General features: G+C 38.9%; 2 protein-coding genes across 4 annotated transcripts in view; one reads left to right on the top strand and one right to left on the bottom strand.

The window, feature by feature from the left end:
- Positions 1-1275, top strand: part of fam118b (family with sequence similarity 118 member B) — a 37039-nt gene extending 35764 nt beyond the window's left edge. For 2 of the 3 annotated variants that reach the window (XM_062060525.1, XM_062060524.1), the window contains exons 7-8: positions 439-504; positions 657-1275. In XM_062060525.1, coding sequence (XP_061916509.1) covers positions 439-504; positions 657-673 — 83 coding nt within the window. In that variant the 3' untranslated portion in view covers positions 674-1275. The remainder of the gene's footprint in view (positions 1-438; positions 505-656) is intronic. The other variant, XM_062060526.1, reaches the window with a different exon arrangement.
- A 39-nt stretch (positions 1276-1314) lies between these two features.
- On the bottom strand, positions 1315-22020 carry srpra (SRP receptor subunit alpha). Its single transcript, XM_062060507.1, has 15 exons — positions 21892-22020; positions 21635-21774; positions 17363-17446; positions 17128-17291; positions 13551-13711; positions 11122-11281; positions 8887-9034; positions 8685-8809; positions 7523-7644; positions 7350-7436; positions 7091-7263; positions 2714-2927; positions 2465-2628; positions 2233-2331; positions 1315-2160 (listed from the first exon to the last, which is right to left on the bottom strand). Exons 2-15 carry the CDS (start codon positions 21755-21757, stop codon positions 2032-2034), a joined length of 1953 nt encoding a protein of 650 aa, XP_061916491.1. The 5' UTR covers positions 21758-21774; positions 21892-22020; the 3' UTR covers positions 1315-2031.
- Between the last annotated feature and the right edge of the window lie 365 nt (positions 22021-22385).

Here is a 22385-nt window from a genome sequence, read left to right as displayed (position 1 = left end):
TGTAGGTTCATAAAAAAAAAACAGCAGAACACCCTATAGAGCTGTGTTTCTTCACCATTGGGCCATTTTTGGTCTGTGAGCGCTTGCTAGAGGGCCTCACAAAAATATCTTGTTTCTCAGCTGTTGTACTCACTTATAATACACTTTTCCCCCCACTTGTGGCAGTAATGACAACATCAGACAAACAGAAGAAGTCAGAAGCGAAAGTCGTAGAGAAGTTTAAGGGCAACATTTACGACTAAAGTGGTGAAGCTGTATTTTCATTTGCACTTTAATTTTACTGACAGTTTATGTAAGAAACATTAGTGTCATAAAATGTATTAAACATGATACTTTCACTTTGCTATAATCCCTAAATGATTTTTTGGAAAAAGGCCTGCTTCAATCCCATTTTCTGATGGGTCAGCATGTATTTATAAACTTTCTTTGTGTTTTCAGGGTGTCCCTCACAAAACGGTGGCGAGCAGCAGAACGGGTTTACCACTCAGAAAAACCTCCTTCAAGGTTAGGAATGAATGCTTCTTCCTCAGCTGTGTGGCCACTTAAGCAGACATGTCTCAATGTTGTCTTACTGCATGTTGGTAGAGCACATTTTGTATCCTTGAAGGTCACATGTTGACCTGTTCTTGCTTCTTTTCTTTATTTTTTTGTTTCAGCTGACTTTGCGTTCTAGCACACGTGGAAGTGGGCTTCACGGTTCAAAGCTGATTTTGTTTTAATGCTGACTCCACTTTCTCTTTTTGCCACAGACCTTTATTCTTGACAGGCGCTCAGTCGGGATCAGTGTCAGATATTTCCCTCTGACAGGGGATCAGTCTACTGCAAGTATAGTTGCTGGTTTTGTGGAACATGTCTGGTTTTGTTTTGGTTTTTTTACTTATTTAAAAGGGAAATTCAGAAGTACAGAATGATAATGATCAGGTGAGTCGTCACATTGTGTAGAGAGGCATGTGGATGATGCAATACATGAATTTGCCTGCCACACCTGATCTCCCATGTTTATGTGACTGGGTATTCATGCGTTCTTCAAGCTGGGTCCTGCCTGGCACACATGTGCACAGTACAACTTGAACAGTGTGGAGGATCGGCATCGTTAATTATGTCACAACGACACATTTGCAACACGTTACACATTCTATTGCAGGACAGTTTCCTGCAGGTAGCAACCCTATTTGCCACTCATCCACAAAAAAATTTTTTTGTATTTCAAAATTCCTGCATGTGTTTGTGGTATTGTATTTATACGTACTATTTTCAAAAATAAAGCTTTTGGTATCCCACTTTTTTTTGTGCTGTTCTGATTTATATACAGATATCACAGACTTCCTTTGACACAGCAGCTTTATTTAGAAATGTTTACATTCTTATAAATTAACTTTATTCTTTCATATTGCATTACCACAACTGAATGGGGTACAGGGGCGGAGATGTTTGATACATAAATAATCATTCCTTTATAAAAAAAAAGAAAAAAGTATCAACTAAAATTAGTCGAGTCACCTTTCAGGTTATTTCAAGTTCTGATTTAAACGGTTTAAATGTAAACTTGTGAGCATTTATACCCAATCCCATCTTTTCCTCTTGAGTAGGATTAGTTCCATGTGTCCTTGATGGATCACACCGCGCGTTGTGAAAGGTAACTATGACGACAGGAGACAAATAGGCACTATGGTCACTAAGCTTTGCTCAGACAGCTGCTGTCAACCTGACCTTTTTATTTATTTCCACCAATAAGGGACAACTGACATATTTAGTTTGTAGTTCCTACTGAATAAACCCGAGATCCATTAGTCAGCTACAGTATGTCAAAACGAAGATGAGGTACTTTGATTTTGGCCCAAAGAGAAAAAGCAACAACAAAAAAAAAAGCTCCTGTATCATCCAGAATAATGTCCTGAGCAATGAGACGGGACACTCTTTAGATTAACCGCAAAAAGGTGGAGAGGAGGGCGAGAAGCACAGGCCGGCAGCGTGGCATTGATCGGTACAACCACCGACAAACACCATCGACATGCAGCCTTTGTTGTTGTTTTAAGCTTTCATCAGGGCGCTGACCACGGCGCGGGCGTTGAGACTACGCAGGTCGTTGTAGGTCTGCCCGGTGCCCACGAACACAATAGGCTGGCCTGTGGTGTAAGTCATGGAGATAGCAGCACCCACCTTTTAGAGGGAGGCAGAAAAATGATGCGTTGAGTTGTCGACAGTGACAACAAAACAATTGATATGAAATACCTTGTCGTCAATGGTGTCAAACTTGGTGAGGACAATTCCATCAATGAGACGAGGCTTGTCAGACATGGAGTGGTCTGCCAAAGCCTGGTTAAACTTGACCTGATGACCCAATAAAGAGGTTAGTATGTACCATTTTTAACTGAACTTGTGGGACAACACTGCCCTCTGGTGGACCCCGTGACAAAATACAAGTATAACACTGACTTTTCTATTTAGGTCTGAATGGTTTTACCAGTTGATCGACTGCCTCGTTGCCAACCAGAGCCTCCCCGACAAACAGGACGAGGTCTGGCATGTTGACCGCAATGAGCTTAGCCAGGGCTGTCATGAGGGGGGCGTTGTCCTGCATACGCCCGGCAGTGTCCACCAGCACCACATCGAAAGCCTGATTACGCGCTGAGGATGAACAACGAGCCAACGTGAGTTTGGTGTACGTTAGGATGGCTTACTAATAAGTCTGACCATATTTGTTTTTTATTACCATAAGCGATGGCCTCCATTGCGATTCCGGCGGCGTCCTTCCCATAGCCCTTCTCATAGAGCTGGACCATGGCTCGTCCTCCATGCCGCTCCGGAGGATGCAGGGAGTTCAGGCGGCGCTGATGCGTGCGCAGCTGCTCCACCGCTCCGGCGCGGAACGTGTCGCAGGCGGCGATCAGCACCGTGAAGCCGTTCTCCACCAGCCAGAAGGAGATCTGGACAGGTGTGGTTATAACATGTATGGAATTTTGTTAGAATCGAGACATGTTTTGCTTCGTAACAACAAAAACGCAAACATAAACCGTACAATCATGCTTACTTCTAACAAACATATACTACCACACAAGACCCAGAAGTGGTTGGAAATTAACTATGTTTATTATTGTTATTTATATTACCATTACCGGTACATCCCTGCTTGGCACTCAGCATCAAGGGTTGGAATTGGGGGTTAAATCACCAAAATGATTCCCAAGCGCAGCCACCGCTGCTGCTCACTGCTCCCCTCACCTCCCAGGGGTGGAACAAGGGGATGGGTCAAATGCAGAGGGTAATTTCATATTGTGTGTGTGACAATCAGTGGTACTTTTACTTTTATAATGGTGTAGCATTACATCAAACAGCTATTTTCTTATATTTGAGTTAATGTATTCAGCTACATAACATGAGTGCCTAAAATATTACTGCAAACCGAAACCACAATAACAAACATACTGTTGAAGGGTATCTATAGTGATTTTCCTCTTTTCTGACTTATGTTGAATACTTGTGTTTAGAGTCGTGTATAAAGAGTATGGCCAACTCAGTTTCAGGCGATCTCAATGATTGGTCAAAAGGCACTCACGTAACTACAAGGCGCCGTGACTACTACCAACTTTGAGCTGATGGTATGTGTTTACGGCGCTTCAATGTTAGTTTTTCGACGAGTAAAAATGTACCGTTGTTCAGCATAGGGCTGCTCCACTGGCCAGAATTGTGTAAAGTTTGTACATTGCTTTACCAACAACCCGGAAAGAAGACAAGTATGGGAAGTGAAGGTTCGCCATCAACACTGGAGAGCAACCGATTACAGCGTCTTGTGAGAGGCAAAGATACGACACAACGTCTGTTTTGTTCAGGACAGAACACACAGAAGTTTATACATATAACAGAAAGAAATGAAGAAAAAAATTTGGAGGAAATAAATTAATTAAAGATATGGTTTGACAAAACCAGACTATTTTTTAATCTTGGTAAAGCTCAAATAATGCAAATCGGTAACAGAAGAGCAAGTCAAACGCTACAAATAGACGGACATTGAAAGGGTAAAAGAAAAACTAATTTTGGGTGTAATCCATCCATCCAATTTCTACTGCTTGACCCTCTGGGTTGTGGAGGGGACTGGAGCCTATCGCAGCTGCATTCGGGCAGAAGGCGGGGTACACCCTGGATAAGTCGCCACCTCATCGCAGGGCCAACACAGACAGACACTCAATAATGGATGAAAAATTTACTGGAAATCTCATGAAAAATATACAACAAAGTGTCAAGAAATACATCAATAATGATGGAATAAAGCAAAATAGGTTCTGGACCAAAAATCACTCCATATTTTCTACTGGTGACCAGTGTTACCATAGCTGAGTTATTGTGCAGATGGGGAAATAAGTACACTTATTCACTATTAGCATGTTACAAAAAAGAAAGATCAGTTAGAATAATACATACTTAACACAAAAGTAACAATTTCTCTGTGATTGTTGGTCCAAAGCTAATGAAGATTTTGGCAAAATGAGGGTGATAAGTTATTTTTTTGGTCATTCTGTGTATTCTATATATATCGGGTGCGTGTTTGCCTGCTGGTCAAAAAACACTGCAGGAATGTAACAGCAGTGTGCGTCAAATACGGCCGCAAAATTCTACTTTCACGAAATAAAAGCATGTTTTATTGTAAGTTTATAAGCTAGAACTATTTATAGACATATTTTGTCAGAAAAACTAACAACCAAACGACAGCATTTGAATGTATCCGGGCAAAGCCGCACACATCCTTGGTAGCAGTCATGGTGCCTGTTTTTAGTTTTAGTTGGCCACTCTTTTTACACACTGCTCATGCTAACACCCCTAGGGCCCAAAATGGGCATTACATGTGTTCCTTATGGATATATTTGTTTAGTTTGAAGGGTAGCAGTCGGAAATTTTGCCAGTTTTTTTCACAATTTTTTTTCTATAAAATTGCATTGTGTTTGTGATTGCAACAATGTTAGAATAGGACATAAACAAAGTAAATACTTTCTCCTAAGGCCTATTTTGGTCTCATTGGGGCGTTGTGGAGGGTTTCATTTGCTATCTAAAGGGAACACCTACATACCTGTACCGTTATATTCAGAAAATGGGTTATAAATGTGACTGTGGAGCAACATTTACACCAAGGCATATTATCTAGACCGCGAGGACGTGTTTTAAATGGCCAAAAGTTTGGACACACCTTCTCCTCAGTCAATGCGTTTTCTTTATTTTCATAACTTTTTACATTGTAGATTGTCACTGAAGGCATCAAAACTATGAACGAACATGTGGAGTTATGTACTTAACAAAAAAAGGTGAAATAACTGAAAACATGTTTTATATTCCAGTTTCTTCAAAATAGCCACCCTTTGCTCTGATTACTGCTTTGCACACTCTTGGCATTCTCTCGATGAGCTTCAAGCACACTTGTGAAGTGAAAACCATTTCAGGTGAAGCTCACAGAGAATGCCAAGAGTGTGCGAAAAAGTAATCAGAGCAAAGGGTGGCTATTTTGAAGAAACTAGAATATAAAACATGTTTTCAGTTATTTCACCTTTCTTTAAGTGCATAACTCCACATGTTTTCATTCACAGTTTTGATGCCTTCAGTGACAATCTACAATGTAAATAGTCATGAAAATAAAGAAAACGCATTGAATGATAAGGAGTAGGGATGTCCGATAATGGCATTTTGCCGATATTCCGATATTGTCCAACTCTTTAATTAACGATACCGATATCAACCGATATATGCAGTCGTGGAATTAACACATTATTATGCCTAATTTGGACAACCAGGTATGGTGAAGATAAGGTACTTTTTTAAAAAATTAGTAAAATAAGATAAATAAATTAAAAACATTTTCTCGAATAAAAAAAAGTGCAACAATATAAAAACAGTTACATAGAAACTAGTAATGAATGAAAATTAGTAAAATTAACTGTTAAAGGTTAGTACTATTAGTGGACCAGCAGCACGCACAATCATGTGTGCTTACGGACTGTATCCCTTGCAGACTGTATTGATATATATTGATATATAATGTAGGAACCAGAATATTAATAACAGAAAGAAACAACCCTTTTGTGTGAATGAGTGTAAATGGGGGAGGGAGGTTTTTTGGGTTGGTGCACTAATTGTAAGTGTATCTTGTGTTTTTTATGTTTATTTAATAAAAAAAAAACATTTAAAAAAAAAAAACGATACTGATAATAAAAAAACAGATACCGATAATTTCCGATATTACATTTTAACGCATATATCGGCCGATAATATCGGCAGGCCGATATCGGACATCTCTAATAAGGAGTGTCCAAACTTTTGGCCTGTACTGTATATATTAGGGTTTTCAAATTTAACGAGTTAACACATGTGATTAATCACAAAAAACACCCAATTTTCCCATCTTTCTTTACTTTAACCGCAGATGGTTACCTGAAAAGCGCCATTGGTTGTGATCAGGTTAATGTGTACGTCAGTCCAAAGATGACTGCACGACAAATTTCCTTTCAAAATACAACCCCCGAATGGACTTCAGCTAGAACCGTTACTAAGTTTTGAGCAAATAAACTACATATAATTAGTAAAAAAAAATAAGTTTGTGTATGATATTCTGACAATGAAATTTAATTTGTGTCTAAATGTATTTTTTAAGTTAATTAAAATCATGTAAGCAGTTAATTTACTGTGATTAATCCCAATTCAAAAGTGCCTTGAATTAAACATGGCGCTCTGATTGGTTTGGTCTTCCCTATTGGTCAATACTACTGTACCGGTAGTTTTTATATTTTCAGTGCATTTTGTTCCCAAATGAAGCATTTTTATGGATAAAAATGTTTCATTTGGGACCAAATTAAACGGTACAATATGCTTTGAAAAAACATTTTTAAAAATCTGCAATGTGGCAAAGTATAATATTTGAAGCAAGATCCCTGCTGTCCGTTTTTTTACCACTAGATGAAGCCTCTGTACCACCAGTAAAAATCAAATGTGTCAAGTGTTAAACCTTCCACACATCTCTGCATCTGATTAGATTGTGTAAATGTACTGTACTCACAGCCAAAAAGAAGCAGGACTGCGCTTACAGGCAGCATGCGAAAGGAGGGTGTACCTTTGCCAAATTGGTGGACTTTCCGACCCCGTTGACACCACAAAAGGTGATGACAAAGGGTCTTCTCTGGCTCTGCGCCTCCATGACGTCTCTCAAAATGTCCACCCTGCGTTTCGGCTGCAGGATCTGCACCAGCGACTCCTGCAGCGCCTGCTTTACTGTCGAGGCAACAGCTATGGAAGCAGATGGACACTTATGAAAAATGTGATACAGTAAATGCTGCTGTGTAACTAACTGAAATAGGTTAAAGTTAACTGACTGGTGAATGTGCCCATGACTTTGCCTTCCAGTTTTTTGGCAACAGAGTCACAAAGTTGAGCGGCGATGTCGGCTGCTACATTCTTAGCTGCAAACACATATCTTGTTCAGCATGCAAGCCTGCATGACGAGTGAATAAAGCATGATGGGAGGAAGTCGGCCTCCGTGTCATACCAATGAGGTGCTCCCTCATCTTCTCTAAAACGGACTCCATGTCCTCCAGGCTCAAGCTCTTGGAGCCCACCAAGCCCTTCAGCATCCCGAACATGCCCCCAAAACCGCCACTCTTTTTGGAGCTGAAAAGAATTCAAAAATTAACTTTTGTAAAGATGTTTGTGTTAACTCAACCCTGTGTATGTTTCAGACATTTTGACCCTTTGAGGTAAATTTCTGCTCTATTTTTGGCCATAACTTTCATTCCAAATACTTTAATATATCAACAATACACTTGAAACCAATTTTAAAGCCATAGTGTGACTAAAGAGTGAAAAAGTCCTCAGTATTTTTTTCTAAAATCTCTCAATCAACTTCAGTCCTAAATAAAATAACAAACATGTCTTTTATTTTTATTTTAACCCTTTGAATGCCCATTTGATCCAATTATGTCAGGTTTTTTGTATTTTCTTTGCATAACATTAGGGTCCCGTAACAAACACCTAACCAAAATGGTCCCATCTAATTCCTGACAGTAAATATGACAAAGTGTACTCTTTTTATCCAAAATGAAACTCTGAAATTCGAAAATGCATGGTTATTTTGTGTAATGACTGGACAGTCAAAACAAATTAGTTGTAATGGTAGTACATGGGACTTCTGCCCGAATGCAGCTGAGATAGGCTCCAGCATCCCCCGCGACCCCAAGAGGGACAAGCGGTAGAAAATGGATGGATGGATGGATGGGGAGTCCATGGGGACTTTTTTGTACCAATTATACTACACTGCTATAATGTTTGTAATCTGACACAGCAAAAAATGTTAATGCATCAAAATAGTTTTTTATTACTAACCTTAATATGTATATTTAGGCCAAATGTTTCCCTCAGTACCCCAACCCTTTAACATTCACTACATGGATAACTCGTTTTATTTAAATCTTTCAAAATAAAATAAAAATAACTCAACTGGGCATTCAAAAGACATGACATGTTCACTATTTTTTATTTAAGACTGAAGTTGATATAGAGAATTTAGCAAAAAAGTAGAAAACAAATATGAATCCGAACATGTTTTGTATACTCTAAACTCCCAGAGTACTTTTTTTGCCCTGGAGCGACTCTATGGCTGTAAAATTAAATAATCCCCAGAGGGTTAAAAAGCAAGTCAGTACATTACGTACCTTGTTTTGACTGTGTCATTTACAGACACTCTCTCCTTCTCTTCTTCCTCCTCCATCTCTTCTTCCTCACTGGAATCACATTCCACAGAGAGCAAGTCCCCCTTCATGGGGCTTAGCTGCATTCCCTAAAAGCCAAGCAGATATCCCATGATGACTGTTGAACTCCAAACAAGTCGTGTGGTGTACGTTTGTCCTCACGTACAGGGTCAATTAGTGAATCCTGGTTTTGGTCACCACCATTAGAACAGTCTCCATTCCTATCACTATAGTCCAGGTCCTTGGTGGTGCTACCACCCATTTCCCAAACACGCCTCTTTTTCTCCTTGGGCTTCTGAGGCTTTGGAGACTTACTAGGAGTAAGATGACACCGTCAGAGAAATATTACATACTACATAATGCAAGACTGCCAACTAAGGATGGGCGATATGACCTAAAACTATATATAATTGTGTTAAGTTTTCGGTCATACTAAAATTTGGGTAAACAGATACTTACAATTTTCAAAATCAATGATTGTTAATAATAATGCATTAGATTTATATAGCCTTTTCTAGACACTCAAAGCGCTTCACAGACAACTGAGAACCTATTATTCATTCCCTCCACTTTCACACCTTGATGGTGGTAAGCTACATTTGTAGCCACAGCTGCCCTGGGGTTGACTGACAGAAGTGTGATTGCCAATTTGCTCCGACCACCACCAAACATTCGTTCACATTTATACACCAGTGTGAGCGGCACTGGGAGCAAGGTTGCTCTACCATCTGCGCAACTTCGCTCCATTATTATATACATTATCAAAACAATATATTAAATATTTAAATTTTTTTCATAATATTTGCTCTGATTTAAATCCTTTAGTCTGTACTTAAAGTCGTCCTGTGTCCAGTGACCATTGCCTAAGTCTGTAAAACATGAGTGCTCAAAAAAAATCGATTTCCATCCGAATCGTGATTCTTATTATTACGATTGTAAATTGATTCATGACTTTCAAAAAAAGATTTGCAACCTGTTTTAAAAAGGTTTCATTGTAATTATTATACCAAATACATTGCGAGAATCGGTTTGAATCGAGAATCAATTCTGAATTTAATCGTTACCCCAAGAATCAGAATCAGATCGAATCATGAGGTCCCTAAAGATTCACGCCTCTAGTAAACAATAAAAACGACAAAAGATTTCTTGACAATAAAAAAGTATTGGTCTAACCATTGACCGATACTATACTTGGTATAGTTACTGTCATTTGTATCGATGTGCCCACCTACTAAAAGAGCTCTAGCTTTGCAGTTAGCAGTAAGCATGTTTAGATATTCCTTGTCCTCAAGTGACGATGCATGTAACCCCGGCCTTCCACTGGATGCAGAACGGCGGCTGAACGAAACCACCCCGGAACAGCGCCGCCATCCACAGTCCGGCAATCCCCACTGCTCACCTGTTGCGGCTCTGTCGTACAGTGAAATAGCGCAGACTTTTACAAGATTTTGCGAATGCGCGCGTAATCATGTCACAGGGATGTTGTAATAAAGCGAACCACACACTGTTTATTCTGTCCTTCCAAAGGAGCAGAAGCAAATAAACTCGGTCCTGCCATTAATAACAGGTGCTGGACGGCAACACCGACAACAGTTTTGCCTCGAAAAACAAATGTATTTTTAGTGGCAAGCAACAATACAACAGTAACATTATTCCTGGCGAACATGTCACAACAACCTCTCCCCTGCTTTCCCTGCTCCCCATATTGCTGGGATATGACACAGGCCCCTATATATCTGCCCGTTATATGCCTCTATATTATTCTCTAACTTTGGACCTCCAAAATCAGCATCTCCTCATCCATTTGTGTCAACGAGGTGAAATTACATCTGAAAACATTTGACTAGTTGACTTCATGACCGTCGCCGCCCAATAGGACGTTTAAAAATGTAAAATACGATCTGCCTTGAAACGGATTGTTTTATTTTGAAAGTAAAAATTGTGTTTTGTGCATGACTTCCTGTTCAACACAAGCAGATTTTAGCTAAATTGAACAGGTTTGTTGCGGCGTCCGACAAATATAGAAGCTCTGCGTATATTTAACGCTGGAAGGCGGTGGAAACGAACACATTGACTTGAGTAAGAACGGAAAGAGTCCGCCGCCATTTCGCGTCCAGGGGAAATCCGAGATAAGAAACATAGTTTACTCGCCGCCACGGAGGCGAGGATTAGTGATTTACAAGCGGCGGTGGAGGGATGTTAGCGAATGCTGCAGCGCATCGAGGACGCGTTTGTTCGCTTGTTCCTGTCAAATTTGCGGGACACAGCTCGAATGTGTTATCAACATGTATTAAAAAGTCTACCGTCGCCCATATTTCTATAATTTACTGTATATCGTCTATATCGCCCAACTCTACTGCCAACTACTGATGTACTGACCCAGCCAATGACCATCTCTAACCTGACTTTTTCAGGAGGTGCCCCTGTACGCTTGCGGAAGAATTCTTCTCTCTTCTTCTGCATGATCTCTTCGGGTGTCAGGCCGCTGTTGCCATTTTCAACCAGCTTCTGGCCAGAAGAAGACGGGGCTTTGCCTTCTTTCACGACATCTGCAGCGGGAGCTGAAACAGGAGATGTTGGACACAGCCGGTAAGTATTCCGCACTTAAAATGGACTCTTTAATGACACTCCAAAAGTAATGTGTTTATGAGCACCAATCATGAGACATTTATCATCTTCTTCGCTTTTTCACTCAACTGTTGAAAAAGAGACGCTCAGACGGTCATATTTTCATGCCTTATGAAAAAAAAACCTCTTTGCTTGTGAACGTATCCACCCCCTACTGTAGCTAGATACCCCCACCTCGTACATGTCGCCACCAGTTTGTTTTTGTAAAAAATAAAAAACAATTTTTTTAAAAAAATGCTTCACTACACATCTTAAAACAAGCCTGCCAAATACCTGTCCGTTAGCTAATAATGTTGCCTAGTATGTGACACAGGTAACGCTCAAAACAGTTGACTGTGGTGCAATTAGATTTACAAAGTGAAACTAATATGAGATGGGCTCATAACATGCAACTCAAAATATTTCAAGACTTATTTTTATATAATTTTGATGGAGTGAAGTGAATTATATTTATATAGCGCTTTTCTCTAGTGACTCAAAGCGCTTTTACATAGTGAAACCCAATAACTAAGTTTCCTTTAAACCAGTGTGGGTGGCACTGGGAGCAGGTGGGTGAAGTGTCTTGCCCAAGGACACAACGGCAGTGACCTGGAACCCTCAAGTTGCTGGCACGGCCACTCTACCAACCGAGCTATACCGCCCCATGTATTGGCTTAAAGTTTATAAAAACCTTCAATTGAAAATTTCAGAAAATGTTGGGTTTTCAAAATCTGTAAACCATGATGATCATCAGCAGTGTTGGGTTAGTTACTGAAAACCAGTAATGAGTTATAGTTACTAGTTACTTCATTTCAAAAATAACTCAGTTACTTACACCAAAAAGTAATGTGTTACTTTGAAAAGTAACTATTTAGTTACTTCTTTTTTTCTTTTCTTTTTTAAAAGCTCCCATTAATGCCCTTTAGCCTTCATTTCAGTACTGTTATTGCACTGGAGAATAATACAATGTGTTGATCAACTTGACATGCATTTGCATCACTGAACTCTGCTAAGCAATGTGGTCTACATACAACACACAAAGACAAAGATATGTTTCAAAGACCAATTTGTTTCTGGCCAGAACAAATTGACAACTATTTTAAATAGCTGCAACATAATGGCACTTTAACTTGAACTTGAAGTAGATAGGATATTTGATCCAAGACACAACTTACATTTAACAAAAATGTTATTTTCTTTGTGCTCGACAAAAGAAAAGTATTGAGAATTTCTCCTTGTTAAAAAATGTGACTCTTGGCTTCGCCTTGATGTCTTGTTAGTTGTTATGATAGTAGCGTTTATGTGTGTGCGTGCATGTGGCCCTTTAAGATATGACAGCATGTGGGTGAGGGACGTCAGTGAGTGAGTGGGCGAGAGAAGTGAGCGAGCGGCGACAGTGAGTGCTTGCAGGTGCTCTCTCTAGCTTGGTGGATAGCTGCGTGCAATAAAGTCACAAAGTTGCAACAAACCGCCGGGCTCGTCATTCACCCTCAGCTGTAAAGACCACTTCCGGGTAAGGTGAAGGTTGTTAGCCCCGAGGGAACGTCTCCCCTGCGCTCCTCAACTACGGTATGGGAGCCCCCCCCGGCCCCCACCCACACAAAGCACGTACGCCTTTTCTTTTCCACCGCAGCGCTGCCACAAAACACACTCAGATCTTCAGTTTCTAGCCGATACTACATAAAAAATTACGTAAAATAACGCAGTAACGCATCATGTAGTAACGGTAACTGAGTTACTGAATATAAAAAATAACGCGTTAGATTACTAGTTACCGCCGAAACTAACGGCGTTACAGTAACGCGTTACTTTGTAACGCATTAGTCCTAACACTGATCATCAGTTATAACAAGTAAAAGCTTGACATATCTCACTTTGCATGTAATGAGTTTATATCACATATTCGTTTCAAATTTGAAGTTGAAATGCTGACATGAATTGACTTTTACACAATATTCTAATGTTTTTACTTTCACATGTGTATGGCACCTATTACATTTGCCAAGTACAGTTCTGTAAAAAGTGGATAAAGTGCACAATAGCACTTCTTAGAGCCACACACCGTGCATTAGCATTAAAGTACTAAAAGGACTTAAACTGTCTAAATTCCAGCCTCAAATGGTTTTTGGCAAGCACACTACCAATACATTATTGTGGCGGCGCCTCTAAAACCTGTCAATTGTTGAAAAACACAACAACAAGGGGATATTAAACATCACTTACCTTCTTTTTTGGTATGTTTGCTCTTCTTGCTACCTTGTTCTTTTCCTTTGTCCCCACCTTTTGTTTCGATCATTGACTTCACAGTTTTTTGGGATTTCTCTGACTCCTTAAAAGACCGCATGGGGGCAGGGCTTCGAGCTTTGCCGCTCTCTTCTGCCTCTCTGTTAGAAAATATTCAAAGTTTAAATGTGCATGACGCCTTTTACAATCAAATACATTGGATTAAAAACTATATTAGTCAACCTTTCCCATTGATTGCAAAGGGGTAAAAGTGATGACCATAGAACCAGAAATCGAGCTTCTAGCGAAATTAGTCCACATGGGTCTGTCCTGGCTGCTCAGTACAATATACAGTGGAGCCTCGACTTACAAACCCCTCAATGTACAAACTTATCGATTCATAAACCACAGACCGAAAAAAAATCTGCTTTGGTTACAAACCTTGTCAGTGTACGAACATTTCATCCACCCATGGTGTGCCTCACAGCACAGCTATTTTGAACCTGGCAGCACATCTGTTGTGGGCAATGCTCAGTCAGCACAGCAGTGCTGTCCGTTACTATGTGCACTTTTTAACTATTTTTTTTGCCTTCACACAGCATTTTTCTTGTTTTGCTACCTTAATATGAGTCCAAAGAAAGCAATGGACAATCGATGTGTGGTTTGAAACGTTTAGGAAGTATTCAAAGCGTTGCCGACACTGCCTCCACCCCCCTGCCCTTCTGTTTACGCCAAGAAGAATAACTAACAAGGTAAAGTGGATTTTCTTTTTATTCCTACTTATTGTAACTGTTAGAGTTAAGAAGTTTTGTGATGTCAAACTGTGGGTACACTACAGGGTTGGTGACAGTGTGTGCGTGTCGGCATGGGAACTGCATAGGAGAACAGTTTAGCTAGTTGTTTTTTTACTTTGCTAATAAATGTAAATTTGATCCATCACCCCCTTGGTGTGTTTGTTTGAGATACAGTACTGTATATATAATGATTTATATTGTTTTTAAAGTGTACAAACCTTAACTAAAATATGGACTTTTGTCCAGGCTGGAAAACATTATTCACAAAGGAATACAAGGACATTTATATTTACAAAGCCTGTTCAAGAGCCAATTAACTTTATAAATCGAGGTTCCACTGTAGTTAAAGGGGAACTGTCCTTTTTTTGGTATTTTGCTTATCGTTCACAATCATTATGACAGTCATGACGACAAATTTTTTTATTTTTTTAATGCATTCTAAATATTGAATAAACGTAAATAAACGTTCACTTACAGCAGAGCCAATTGGAGCTCCACTATTCAGCCCATAAAATCTGATAAATAACCATTCAAAAAAGGCCAACAATACTCCATTTACATTTTGTGACTTGAATATTAACCAAATAGTGATATTGTTATTATAAGCGCCAACGCAGACAAACTATTTATAGCGGCAATGTAATCACCTCCTTTTGTCCTTATGTTTACAACAAGTGGTCTGCTGCTTCCTCGCTTCCCTGCTCCCCGTAAGTTTATTGTAGATCATAAATCATGCCTCTCACCTGAAAAGTATATGGCTACAGTAGGTAATCCGACATATTGGGACACTTTGACCGCCATTTTAAACCTGCAACTGGCGAGAACTACACGAAAAGTGCTTGTTCCCCCCGCTCCCTCCACCTGTTAATTTGCGAGGATTATGAGACATTCTTCCCCTAAATGGGAATATATGAACTTTGTGATGCGTTTTTGAAATTAATGCGCCGCATATTCTTAAAATGATCATAATGCGTAAATATTAAATGTTATTGTAAATGTGACTGTGACTACATATACTTATATCATGTACATAAAACCCTAATGGAGGTATTTGGATGGTTTTAGTGGCTCTATAGGCAGAATTGAACGGCTCTCATAGGCTCCATTGTAAACAAACTTTTGATCGCATGTATTTAATATTTATATCCATCCATCCATTTTCTACCGCTTGTCCCTTTTGGGGTCGCGGGGAGGTGCTGGAGCCTATCTCAGCTGCATTCGGGCGGAAGGCGGGGTACACCCTGGACAAGTCGCCACCTCATCGAAGGGCCATCACAGATAGACAGACAACATTCACAAACTAGGGCCAATTTAGTATTGCCAATCAACCTATCCCCAGGTGCATGTTTTTGGTGGTGGGAGGAAGCCGGAGTACCCGGAGGGAACCCACACAGTCACGGGGAGAACATGCAAACTCCACAGAAAGATCCAGAGCCCGGGATTGAACTCAGGACTACTCAGGACCTTCGTATTGTGAGGCACATGCACTAACCCCTGTGCCACCGTTTATAGAATGCAAAAAAACAAATCCATCCTTCATGATTGTGAACGATGGGCAAAATGTTAACAGTTAAAGGGCCCCCAGTATGCAAAACTAACTTTTCTTACCTATTGGTACCTGCTCTTGTTTTTTTGGGATCAACATAAGTCCCGAACATTTTTAATCCAACCGTGGCAACATGGCGTAGATATTTATAAAACAATCTTGCCTTCCTTCACACTTTTGGCAAACAAGCCATTTCAAATTTGCTCAATTTGGTGACATTCTTTTCCAAGTGTGACATGAGCGGTTTATCCATATATGGTATAAATTTACCCAAAAGGATTTGTGCGGGTCCACCATTGTTGTACGACGCTGTAGTCAGAAAGTTCTTTATTTTTCGCTATCCTTTGGGGGCAGACTGGCTCGTACATGCACATGCATCTTCCGCTGTTCCATCTTCTCTTAAGATTATGTTTTTATTAATTATATATTTTTAACAGATATTTTGTACTATTTTTTTTTTAGATGGATAAAAGTCAATTTTAGTTACCGTATTTTTCGGACTATAAGTCGCTCCGGAGGATAAGCCGCACCAGCCGAAAATGCATAATAAAGAAGGAAAAAAACTAATAAGTCGCACTGGAGTATAAGTCACATTTTTTTGGGAAATGTATTTGATAAAACCCAACACCAAGAATAGACATTTGAAAGGCAATTTAAAATAAATAAAGAATAGTGAACAACAGGCTGAATAAGTGTACGTTATATGACGCATAAATAACCAACTGAGAACGTGCCTGGTATGTTAACGTAACATATTATGGTAAGAGTCATTCAAATAACTATAACATATAGAACATGCTATACGTTTACCAAACAATCTGTCACTCCTAATCGCTAAATCCCATGAAATCTTATACGTCTAGTCTCTTACGTGAATGAGCTAATTAATATTATTTGATATTTTACGGTAATGTGTTAATAATTTCACACACAAGTCGCTCCAGAGTATAAGTCGCACCCCCGGCCAAACTATGAAAAAAAACTGCGACTTATAGTCCGAAAAATACGGTAGTTATTCTCCAGTGTGGACACCTCAAAGGTGACGTTTTTTCCCTCAATGCCATGTTTTGTTTTGTATTGTCAATAATTCTGTGTGTATATATTTTCTTCTTTCCTTTTTTTTTTGTGTATAAATCACTGTGTTGCCACATGCCTGTGTATGAAAAGTGCTTTATAGATAAGATTTGATTTATTGAGAGACTTTTAAGTGGAGGTGTGTGTAAAGCTTACTTCTTACCTAAGAAGCATTTTGAAGTCATAATCAAATTCAAAGCTGTTGTTGAGAAGCTTCATGGCTCCCTTCTGCTCCAGTTCATTTTTATAACGGTCCCTAAAGTGCAGCTGGACGTCATCTATGAACTTGTCCACGTAGGTCAGCGTCAGGATCTTTTGAAAACCCACCTGAATCGGCAACACGGGCAAAAAAAGAACATCATGGATTGTTCACTTTTAAATAGTTACCATAAACTTACCACAAATATCAACTCGAACTCGTTGTCCAATTTATACTTAAGACTCAGGGCCTCGTGGTTGAAAGAGTTATTCCCACTTCTCTCCTGGAACATGTTGCAAAAAAAAAGATGGATTAGCAGTAGAGATGTCCAATAATGGCTTTTTTGCCGATGTTCCGATATTGTCCAACTCTTAATTACCGATTCCGATATCAACCGATACCCATATATACAGTCGTGGAATTAACACATTATTATGCCTAATTTTGTTGTGATGCCCCGCTGGATGCATTAAACAATGTAACAAGGTTTTCCAAAATAAATCAACTCAAGTTATGGAAAAAAATGCCATCATGGCACTGCCATATTTATTGTTGAATTCACAAAGACAGCAGCTTGGAATTTGGGACATGCTCTCCCTGAGAGAGCATGAGGAGGTTGAGGTGGAGGGCTGGGGGTGTAGCGTCTGTGTATATCAGGGGTCACCAACGCGGTGCCCGCGGGCACCAGGTCGCCCGTAAGGACCAGATGAGTCGCCCGCGGGCCTGTTCTAAAAAAAAAAAAAATTTTTTTTTTTTAATTTTTTAAATTAATTCTACATAGAAAAAACACAATATACACTTTCAATCAGTGCATCAACCCAAACACCCCCCCCCCCCCCATGCACACTCATCCACACCCACTCACACAAAAGGGGTTATTTCTGTCTGCTACCAATATTCTGGTTCCCACAACATAGACAACACATCTGCAAGGGACACAGTCCCTGAAGCACACATGATTGTATAGGCTGCTGGTCCATTAACATTTTCATTAATTACTATTTTTTATGTAATTATTTTTATATTGTTTTACTTTCTTTTTTATCCAAGAAAATGTTTTTTATTTATTTATCTTATTTTATTTTATTTTTTAAAAAATGGCCTTATCTTCAACAGACCAGGTTGTCAATGAAATTAGATTTGTTTAAAGGGTTTTTTAAACCAGGCCCAGTCCAGATAATGTCCAAGTCGGACTCAGCAACACACACCTTCATTCAGGTACACAGAAAAAAATTAGGGAACACAACAGATTGCATATAATTTATAAACAAAATTACATTTTCAAAATAAGCATTTATGTACAGTCCAGATTATGTCCAGGTCACTCAAATTAGGGAACACAACAACAGATATCATATAATCTATAAACAGAATTATACTTTCAAAATAAGCCTTTGAGGACTTCTCATCTTTTCTTTAATGTTTTTTGGCATCGTTATCGTTTTCAACCATGTAACTTTCTAAAGTTAGAAAATACTGAATAAATGTTTTAAAGAAAGTAATACTAAGTGAATATCTGTTTTTGGCCTTAAAAATAAACATTTTACCGAGTACTATAATTAAATTGACTAAATTATGATTGTCAATGAACTCTCCTAAAATAACAGAAACCACATTAAGCTTCATAAACAAACCAATCCTTAAACACATTTTTTCAACTTCCACCCAAAACAAAGACACAATATGACAATACCAAAACAAATGCAGGGTGGATTCAGGCTCTTGACAACAAAATCGGCAATCATCTGACTCTGTCATATTCCATCATTTTAACATTTTCTCTGTGGGTAAGAAGTTATAAATAATTTTAATTTGAAAATAACGATTTTGCACATCGATAGTGGTTTTATAGATTAGTTTGAATATGGCATCCCATGGCAACGGGCAGTCAAAAAAGTCCTCCCATTTTCCATTTGTGTTGTATGAGGCAGCCTTCAAAGATTTCTTTATTAAATAAAAATTATGTATTTTTCTATTTATTTTAGTTCCTTTTTGCCAACTAGAATTTCTTATTAGAGGTTTACAAACTAATAATTTAGTAGTTCTATAATTAATTATTTGTTTCCATCTTTTCCCAATTACTCCAGTTAGTTGATAAAATGAAAAGCTTGAGCAAGCATCACCATACATAGCTCTAAATTCATCATACTTCATAATTTTACCATTCTTATTGATAATATCATTGACAAAAATGATTCCTCTTTCAAACACATTTTTCCAAAAGAAAGGCTTTCCATCTATTACAATATTAGAGTTCATCCATATTAACTGCTGCAAAATATCGTCTCTTTTTTCTGGCACATAAAATTGAAAACACCACTATGAGTGGATTGTTTCCTTTATGAACCCCGCCATGTTTCCCAGCAGACTCTCTGGGAGGGGATCACTTGTAAAAAAGGATACAATTTCTTTTGATACAGTACATGTTTTTTGTCCAAAAGGACACTTGTGTACCACTCAATGTTTAAATACATCTTTGGAACAATTGATGCTTTTAAAGACAGACACATAGCTTCAAGGTTGAGAAGTTTCAGGCCCCCATATTCATACTCTTTGTACAAAACCTTTCTTTTAATCTTTTCTGGTTTGCCGTTCCAGACAAAATCGAAGACCCTCCGCTCATAAATCTTAAAAAAGTTTTGTGATGGAGCTGGTAATGACAAAAACAAATAAATAAATTGAGGAATAATTAACGAGTTGGCAATAGACATTTTACCATACAAGGTTAGGGATTTCCCTTTCCATAATTGCATAATTTTGTCCAGCTTTCTTAGTCGATTATCATAATTACTGAGCCTAGATCTTCCAGATTTTCTGGGACAACAACACCAAGTATGTTAACTGGTCCATCTGTCCACAAAACAGGCACTTTGCATTTCATTCGAAAGGACGTTCCCTTTAGATTTCCGATCCTTAACATTTTACATTCATCATAATTAAGCTTAAGGCCAGATTGCTGTGAAAATATGTCCAAAAGATTAAGTAGGTTCCGCAAACAATGAGGAAAAATCTTATCTTTGTGAATCAGCCTTTTCTGACATGAACTTCATCAAGAACAAACACAGAACACGCCTGACTGATGCACATCTGCAAGACTCACTCAGAGTTGCAGTGTCAAGTTACACACCAGAGTACAACACACTAGTTAACAGCATGCAATGCCAGGCTTCCCACCAACTGACAAAGAAACAGATAACAGATTTGGTGTCCAGTTCAAAGTGTGACATGATTTAAAAATTTGAGAGTTTACTTTTGTATTTTACATGAGTTATTATTTGTACAATCATGGTGCAAAGTAATTCATGATTTGTTAAAAAAATGTTAGTGGTTAGCTAGTTAAAATGGGATATTGTGATTTCACAAGACTGTCTTAGAAGTGATCATTTGAAAATGTTCAATTTGAAAAATGTGCACTTAGAGAAAATATAAAAATAAAGTGTTGCATATTGATATTTATCTGTTTCTATATATATTTATTGTGAGAAATCATTAAGATGATCAGTGTTTCCACAAAGATAAATATCATTAATTATTAATAATAACAGAGTTAAAGGTAAATTGAGCAAATTGGCTACTTCTGGCAATTTATTTAAGTGTGTATCTAACTGGTAGCCCTTCGCAGTAATCAGTACCCAAGAAGTAGCCCTTGGTTTCAAAAAGGTTGGTGACCCCTGGTGTATATTGTAGCGTCCCAAAAGAGTTAGTGCTGCAAGGGCTTCTGGGTATTTGTTCTGTTGTGTTTATGTTGAGTTACGGTGCGGATGTTCTCCCGAAATGTGTTTGTCATTCTTGTTTGGTGTGGGTTTACAGTGTGGCACGTATTTGTAACAGTGTTAATTGTTTATACGGCACCCTCAGTGTGACCTGTATGGCTGTTGACCAAGTATGCAGCATTCACTTGAGTGTGTGAAAAGCCGTAGATATTATGTGATTGGGCCGGCACGCAAAGGCAGTGCCTTTAAGGTTTATTGGCGCTCTGTACTTCTCCCTACGTCCGTGTACCACTCCGTACAGCAGCGTTTTAAAAAGTCGTACATTTTACTTTTTGAAACCGACACCGATAATTTCCGATATTACATTTTAAAGCATTTATCGCCGATAATATCGGCAGTCAGATATTATCGGGCATCTCTAATTAGCAGCATTCTGAAAGGTTATGCAAGTGTTAAAAGAAACATAAAACCAATTTATGACTGCCTTAACTTTGTAAACAAACAAGTACTGATAAATAGATTAAACCCATCAGGGAAATTAGCAGCAGAAAAACACGAGAACATGTATAAATTCAATAACAAGAGCCAACAAAATTTAATATTTAAGTTCCCAATAGGGACGTTTGGAGGATCACGTGACAACAGTGAATGACAATAACGTCACAGTACGCCTACGTGGGCTGCTACCTGTTAGCATTAGCATCGTTAGCTCGCAACAGATTAAAAACAAGGGCTCCACTTTTAACACCGAGGCTCACCTGAAGGATGACGGAGCGGATCAGGGCGTTGACAGGCCCGGTGAAGCACTCCGTCACGCCGGTTCCCTGAAAGCACCACAGCACTATGCCCCCTTTGCTGAAGATGGTGAAGAAATCTAGCATCTTGACACCACGTAAACCTGCGTTGGCAAGCACAAGCGTTAGGAAAAAAAAAAGGCCGATCGAATACAATGAGAACCGACAAAAAAACAACCACAAAACGTCATTTCCATCGTACAATTCGTGTCATAACTCACCAAAATACTTAAATAGAAAGTAAACCCCCCCACGAGTTGGAGCCACCTCTGTAGCGTGAAACACTTTTTAGACACGTCAGATGCAGATCCCGGAAGTGACGTTTTTTCCGACTCCACCCCCTTCTCACGTCAACAAGGCCACGCATGCGCTCTTTGAATTCTACGCAATCGCCGCATGTTTTAAAACGGCACTTTGGAACTTTGATGTTTTACTAGTTGGTGAAACTGTGAAAAAACAACGACACCTATTTGTTATTATTAGTTAATGTGTTCAACATCTCAGCCTTGTTTGAATTTACAACCCCCTGGCGCTGTTTTGTACTGTTTTTGTACTTACCATGTATTGATTTAAGTGGACCCCGACTTAAACAAGTTGAAAAATGTATTCGGGTTAACATTTAGTGGTCAATTGTACGGAATATGTACTGTACTGTGCAATCTACTAATAAAAGTCTCAATCAATCAATCATTCAAAACTTTGATTATTATTTCTC

Source organism: Entelurus aequoreus, linkage group LG10, assembly GCF_033978785.1.
Source record: "Entelurus aequoreus isolate RoL-2023_Sb linkage group LG10, RoL_Eaeq_v1.1, whole genome shotgun sequence".
NCBI lineage: Eukaryota > Metazoa > Chordata > Actinopteri > Syngnathiformes > Syngnathidae > Entelurus > Entelurus aequoreus.
The sequence above is the reverse complement of the archived record's forward strand: the minus strand, read 5'-3'. Positions and strand labels throughout refer to the sequence as shown.

Coding starts and splice junctions, on each gene's coding strand:
- srpra (XM_062060507.1), bottom strand. CDS start 21,757: ATGCTAGATTTCTTCACCATCTTCAGCAAAGGGGGCATAGTGCTGTGG. Junction 17,292..17,362: donor AGTTCGAGTTGATATTTGTG/GTAAGTTTATGG, acceptor TTGCCGATTCAG/GTGGGTTTTCAAAAGATCCT. Junction 11,282..13,550: donor CAAACATACCAAAAAAGAAG/GTAAGTGATGTT, acceptor CTCCTGTTTCAG/CTCCCGCTGCAGATGTCGTG.